This window comes from Castor canadensis, chromosome 2 (genome assembly GCF_047511655.1).
Source record: "Castor canadensis chromosome 2, mCasCan1.hap1v2, whole genome shotgun sequence".
In the NCBI taxonomy this organism is placed as follows: Eukaryota; Metazoa; Chordata; class Mammalia; order Rodentia; family Castoridae; genus Castor; species Castor canadensis.
Genome location: NC_133387.1, coordinates 163,278,948 through 163,286,216, shown reverse-complemented (window position 1 = coordinate 163,286,216; position 7,269 = coordinate 163,278,948). Strand labels below are relative to the sequence as shown.

Genomic DNA, 7,269 nt, shown 5'->3' with positions numbered 1-7,269 from the left:
GTCTTTCCTCTTGAGGATCTGGGGACTGTTGTTTACTAGCTGTCCCAGACACCCCTTGTATGGTGTCTACATTGCCTCCAGGCAAGCCTTGCTTCTCCCAAGCCTCAAAGAAAAACTTGAGGCAGACACCCTGGTAAAGGTAGCATGGGGATATTGTTTACTGCAACTTGAAGTTCATAATTCTTAAGAACCTCAGCCGTAAGGCGATAAATATTGGGTCAGGGGACATCTATTATGTATAGTATTGTCCACTGTTGCTCATGGTGCTGTGTTTTAATGTGCACTGGGGAGTGCAGAGCCCCTGGTTGATGGAGGTGCAACTCCTCCATCAACTCCTGCCCTAGCATAAAGCACACATTCATGCACACATGTAGACATACTTCTAGCCTCCTGTGGAAGTTTTATTAAGTAGATATTGATGAAAGCCTCTCTCTAGGAAGCCACTTGACAAAAAATTGGCACCAGTATGACCTTTTTCCAACTGAACCACTACAAAGAAAAAGGAAATGTAAATAAATTGAAGTGTTTTATTTCTTACTGATGGAGATGGAGGTTGTGTCTGTTACTCATTCATTAGATAGGTGGAAGAGGGGTTCTCCTATTTAAATAAAATTAAAGAAATACTTTGAAGACAAAGAAGAGGAGATGGTTTAGGATAAAGTAGTGGGAGGTGTTGCAGGGAAGCTGAGAATTGAAGAGAGGGGAAATGGAGCAACAGAAACATATGACCAGGCAATCTACACGTTCTTCAGAGGAATGTCTTAATGGAACAACTTTGGGGGTAGAGGCCTCCTCAGGCAAAGGGCCCTACTTCTCTCATGCTGTGAGGATTGATTTCAGGTGATTTTTCAGGGGTTTCATGACATAGAGAAGGAACAGAGGCCGTGATTGTTTTGCTTTTTAAGAATAAACCAAGAGAGTAAACACTCATTGATGTAAACCTCCCCTCTTAGCTTCTCATTCCTTTGTGCCTTCCTTCAGGCCTGAATTTCTTTTTCTTTATCAAGACTATCCAGGAATATTATGATTTTTCACCTGATCTGAGCCAAAATAGTGGGAAAGGGAAGGGGCCCAGGCAGTAAACATTTACTGAGCACCTAGTATATTTCAGGCATTTAACCTCATAGTCATTTCCTTGAGGGGAGTACTGTTAACTGGATTTTACAAATCAGGAACCCAAGGCTTAGGGAAGTTAAGTAACTTTCCCAAGGCTACAAAAACAAGACTCCTCTAGTCTGCTCAGAGGCAAGTCTCATGGGAAGCCTGTTCTTTGCCACTCTTGATTGGCACTTGGTGTTTGCACTGGTCAGTATTGCAAATGCTTTGAAGTTCAGTACATGCATGTTTAGTTCCCTGAGTTCTTTTAAGAAAGGTACCTTTCTCTAGAAGGCCACACATTAGAAATGAGCATAGTGGGAAAGGCCCAGACTCCACAGCTCTGCTTGTTGAACACTTCCAAAACCTTGCTGTGATCTCATTGAACTCTGATTCCCTTTTAGTCAGGGCCAGAGCTCTCCAAGGAACAATGAAACTCTAAGGAGGAACAGGCCACTTCACAGTCACATGTGTTTCCCTGCTTTGCTGCATCCCTAGTTACACTTCCATTCCAGGAATGTTTCTCAGCCATCAGTAATGACATGTGAACTCCATCTGTGAAGGAAAACCAATGCTTTACAATGAAGCACCTGCCATACTCTCTCCCAGGAACTTATGCCCCTTATAGAATATTCATGAAGTCTTTCTTTGTGATCTCTGCCTGAGTTCAAAAGATTTCCTAAAAGAGAAGACCATTTAACAGAAAGAACCATTTCATAATGCAAACACAGAAAATCCAGCAGGGGGAAAGAGGCTTTGGTTTCTGAAAACTGTACTCTGTCCACAGATACCATCTCACATTTCCCAAATAACGAAATGACTTCTTCAGTTAGATAAATATGCCTGATCATGTGATCAGAGAGAAAAGACAGAGCAGAAAACAAATCAGTGGTCCTAAGCAGAATATTTGTCTTTTCATTTTCTCTATTTTGTGTTTAATGAAGGGAGAGGGCCACCATTATGAAATAACTTTTACTCACATTTATTTATGACTTTGGTACGTGGTGACCTGAAATTGAAAGAAGGTTTGGGAAAGAAAAGGTGAATAGAAACATAACAGGTTATTGAGTTATTTAAAAAATTTTATTCTAACTTTATGTGATTTGTGGGGGGAGGTAGTTAAATCACAGGTTTGAGTAGTTATAAAGATTTATAAAGAAGATTAGATAATGATGGAAATTGAGGCATATTCTTGACAATAACCTCAACTTATTCCATGTTTCCTGGCCTTTATAATAACTCACATGTATGGTATATATAATATATGTAATGCTACTCTTCAAAAAATAAAATACTAAGGAAATGTAAGATGACTGTATGCAAAATTGAAGTCCTTATGTTAAGTATTGAAAAATATTGGTTTTTGGAAATGAGCATATTTTACTAATAGCTAGACTAAAATTCTGTTGTTACTATGGGAACGTTAGGGATGTTTCTGGGAGCACTAGGAATATTCTTTCTACTTTAGATAGGATGCAAGCTCTTCAAAGATTTTCCATAGTATCAAGGGACACTTCAAATCTTCCTGCCCCCTTCCATCCAATTTCCGGTTCACTTTATTCTTCTCTTCATAAGATCCTGTTTCATTTTTCTTTGCTAGCCTTACCATCTTCCAATATTCGGAATTCAGAGCAAAGAACTTGCCTGCTATTCTGCAGGATGTACTATTTGGTATACAATTATGCTTTTCATCTACCACAGAGATGAATTCTGTTTATTTTAGCAAGATATTGCTTTCATGTACCATGTAGCATTTGTCTTGCTAATGATTTAAGCTATTTCAGCGCTTTTTCTTTCCTTCCATCATATTTGGAAGGGTGGGTTCTAAAGGTGTGAAGACAAAAATGCTTCCAAGATAACTGTGCTACATGCTCATTTGTAAAACAAAAAACCACTAATTTCTCATTTTTAATTTTTATGCTTAAAAAACTTTTTTTTGCCGTAGTGGGGTTTGAACTCAAGTCCTTAGACTTCCTAGGCAGGCATTCTACCACGTGAGCCACACCTCCAGCTCTCATTTCCCACTTTTAATGGCATATTCCTTCTTAGACTTGTAGAGATGGATTCATGCTACAGTTATAGAAATGCGCCCCACTCCCTGGCACGCTTCCTTACCCTCCTCCCACTAAATTCATTGAGAGAGATCCCATGGGCCAGATCTGGAGCATCGCGGTATCCATAGCAACCAGACTGCAGCTTCCTCTATCTCCATGGTACCGGCTCAGCCCGGCCACGTGGTCGCTATGGTAACTGGAGGTGGGTCACCGGGTCCTGGTAGGCTGGGCGCATGCGCGGGGGCTGGTGAGCGGCGCGGAGCGCTGGCGGGCCCCTCAGTTACCCTAGACATGGCGCTGAGGCGACGGCAAGCGCTGCGGGTCTGTGCCCGGCTACCCGACCTTTTCCTGCTGCTGCTTTTTCGGGGTGAGTTAGTGTGCTTCCGCTCTTGGAAAGTAGGATGTAGGGGCGATGGGCGCAGAGCGGGCCTCAGCGGCTGACTTTGCCCGGTCTGGGCAAATAGCGGTCCACGGCTTCAGGGACTCCGGGGTCCGGGGCCAGAGGGACGGCGCGAGCTCAGGCCAGGGTCCGACCGGGGCCCCGTCTCCTGCCTACTTCTACCGAGGTGGGGCCGACCCGGCTGGGGACCCGGCCTTGGCGACACACACAGCGGCGCGAGGGTGCGTGAACTTTCTGGGAAACCGCGGGGGCCGGGCATGGACGGTGGTACCAGCGAGGGGGTGACCCCGAGGCCTGTAGCCCCTCGGTCACCGCCCTCCTGGGGTCTGCTGCTCATTTTTCTCCTGCCGCCAACAAAGGAGCTGAGGGGCCGCCGGCCTCCTTCCCAGAGGGAAAACTGCGTACCGGAGGCCTTCTTTGTCTCCAGCCGGTGGAGCAGACCCTTACCTCCAAATGTGATCTGGGCCGCTTTGATCAGGACTCTAATGAACTTGAATGCTTAGCGTTTGGGACGCGTAGATAGGGCACTCTGAGAAACTTAGCATCTGGACCGTTTTGATCAGGACATCCTGATGAACTTGAAAGTTTTGGTCATCTTTCCCACTGTTTGGAATTCCCGCGAGACAGTGTTTCTCTGGTCAGTTGGACAGAAGCACTTTGATAGTTTCCATTTCTTGAGTATTTCTGCACATATGCGGCACCTTGAAGGCCTTAACTTGTTTAGTCTTTTCAACAGCTGTGTGAGGTGAGGTTTGTTAACCCGTTCTCAGAGTCCAACGGAGTCGTTTTCAAAACTGCTTATAGAGTTGGTGTCAAACTCACGTTTACTTAAAGTGCAGCCCCACTGTTAGACTGAAAAAAGGATAGGAGAGAAATGGCTCCATCAGCGCAGGTTTTATTTGAGAAAAGGAACCTGCGGAGGGGTTCTCCAGCGAGAGAACTAGAGCCTACTGTCGCTTACAGACTGGGGGTAGATATAGGTTGGTGGGAAACAAGCAACAAGCCTGGAAACCTGCTTGTTGCTAGGGGTAGCTAAGGGAAGTAAGTGGTGATTCGGTCAGGCAATTGCTCAACAACTCTTGCTCCCAGGTAACCAAACCTGAACCTTTTTCAGCCCTTAGGTCATTTGTTCTTTGGCTTCGTTGCCTCAGCCATCCCTTCATATTTTTGAAAAACAAAGCAAGACAAAAACAAATCAAAACACCAAGGGACTGTGGGAGTGGGGGTGGGCATATTTAGGAAAACAAAGCCTTTTTCTGTTTGATGCATATTCTGTTTGGATGCTCAGAATGGAGGTAGTAAAAAGTGAGGGCCTGGCCCAGGCGCTGAAAGTGGCTCTGAGAGAAGTCTCGGTGTGTAGGTGGTGACCATGTGCTTTGCCTGAAAGTTACTTCCAAAACCAAATGCATTTGGGAGGTATAAGTGACCAAAGGCTAGCCAGGACACACAGAGTGTCAGGAATGTCCAGCTCCCACTGTGTTGGTCACACTGACACTGCCCTATTCACAGACTGAAACAACTCCCTATTGTTGAAGAGGTTTGTTCACATGAAACTGCAGTTTTTATGGCAGAAACATTTGACGGTTTACTTCAGGAATGAATTTCAACTTGGTCGTTTGTTAAAAAACTAGAAAATACTGAGGGCTTTGCATGCCCTTAATTCTGATTTTTGCCTATTCTGAGGGCCCAGTTTTGTGGTTTTTTTGCTATTAAGTGCTGAGATTTACCTGCAGATCATAGGAGGAAAAGTAAAATTTTGTAAAAACCACATGACAGGAATCAAGGTGGTAGTATGCATTAATCCACTTTCAAGGATGTAGCTTTCTTTTTCTTTCTTTTTTTTTTTTCATTTTTCTTTTATTATTCATATGTGCATACAAGGCTTGGTTCATTTCTCCCCCCTGCCCCCACCCCCTCCCTTACCACCCACTCCGCCCCCTCCCTCTCCCCCCCCTCAATACCCAGAAGAAACTACTTTGCCCTTATTTCTAATTTTGTTGAAGAGAGAGTATAAGCAATAATAGGAAGGAACAAGGGTTTTTGCTGGTTGAGATAAGGATAGCTATACAGGGCATTGACTCACATTGATTTCCTGTGCGTGGGTGTTACCTTCTAGGTTAATTCTTTTTGATCTAACCTTTTCTCTAGTACCTGTTCCCCTTTTCCTATTTTCTTTTTTTTTTTTAGCACACATTTTTGGTTGATATCTTAAAACTTTATTTTCCATAGCTCATGACAGCTATCTCTTTTAGATTTTAGGATTATTCTCTTCAATTGTTATTACATATTTATTTAAAAAATGTTTGTTCCTAATACAGTAAATATTTCTTTGCTAGTTACTCTTTGCTGGGCTCTGCAATGCAAATTTAATGTGAATTAATTTGTTTAATATTGATAACTCTTAATAAGAGTTTGCTACTATTGTTTTGCCCATTATATGGATAGAAAACAAGTATGGAGAGATTAATAACTCAGCCAGAGTGATATCCCTTGTGTTTTAAATTTAGGAATCCCCAATTTGTGTTAGTACATTTTTTAGTTAGTTATTCCATTTGACAGTGAAATTCTTTTTTTTTTTTTGGATAGTATGGGATTTGAACTCAGAGCTTCACACTTGCTAGGCAGGCACTTTATCACTTGAGCCACACCAACAACCCCCAACAGTGAAATTCTTATTATGGATCAATTTAACCTAATTATCAAATTTTCAGAACTGTGTCATTTGTATATAAAATATCCCTTTGTTGAATTGATGACAGGTGCAATTCAGCTTTACAAATGTTATACCACATGTCTTTTTGAATGATTATGCAGTAATTACTGTTAGGTTTCCAAATCTTTTGATGTCCTGGAGAGAAGTGTTTCATTTAGAATTAAAACAATAATAGCTTGCATTCTCTGAATAAGATGATTTGTATGCTAAAAGGTAGCAGAATCTTAAACTCAAAATATCCAGGAAACTTTTGAGAAAATATTCTAGTTTTTCTATTTGCATTTGTTTGGACTCCTGAAATATTTTTACACTGGTCCATCATTTTATATTGTTTTAATTCCTTTTAATTACCTGATGGTTGTAATCATTGTTAGATTTGTTGTGTGGTTTAAGAAAAACAAGAAACACTTAACCCTAAAGCATGCAGTGTTTCAGGTCAGCTGCTCATTCCCAGATGACTTGTTGGTGGACATTTGTTCCTGGGTGCTACAAGCCAGGGACACTGAATGAACAGGTGTTAGAGATCTTAGTTGTAAGTAATTGCAGTATGACACCCAGACAGAATTATCAGCCACCCAGCCCTAAGCTCTGTGGATCTTGCTCTTAAGTCAGCCGTGTAAGATGGGTTTAAATCAGTTCTTTTGAAAGAAACAGATTTTTATCAAGCATACTTTCTGAGATGGCCACATAATGTAACAGAAGAAGCTGTGGATTAATTTAGCAGCTGTTAGAGATGTGATATTTGCAAATTCCTTGTCCACAAATTCTTTGAATTTTTTTGAAGCACAAGTGGGGCAAAAGAAAGGAAAATGTGTGTGAATAAAGTTAGGATGTATAGAGTCATAAAGTTGGATTATCTTTTAAGATGTGTTTAGAATCAGGTACTATTGATGTGATGCTGTTAGGTTGAATAAAAACTTTAAATATTTGAATATACCCTCTGAATTCTAGCAGTCTATGAAAATATCTTCACTGGAGTATAAAGAGATCCTGAAAGAAAGTTGGGG

General features: G+C 41.7%; 1 protein-coding gene across 1 annotated transcript in view; it reads left to right on the top strand.

Moving 5' to 3' along the window:
* The first annotated feature begins 3,305 nt into the window (after positions 1-3,305).
* Positions 3,306-7,269, top strand: part of Jam3 (junctional adhesion molecule 3) — a 61,356-nt gene continuing 57,392 nt past the window's right edge. Inside the window, 3 exon segments of the mRNA XM_020183217.2 lie at positions 3,306-3,350; positions 3,352-3,391; positions 3,394-3,516. Of these exon segments, the coding sequence (XP_020038806.1) occupies positions 3,306-3,350; positions 3,352-3,391; positions 3,394-3,516 (208 nt within the window).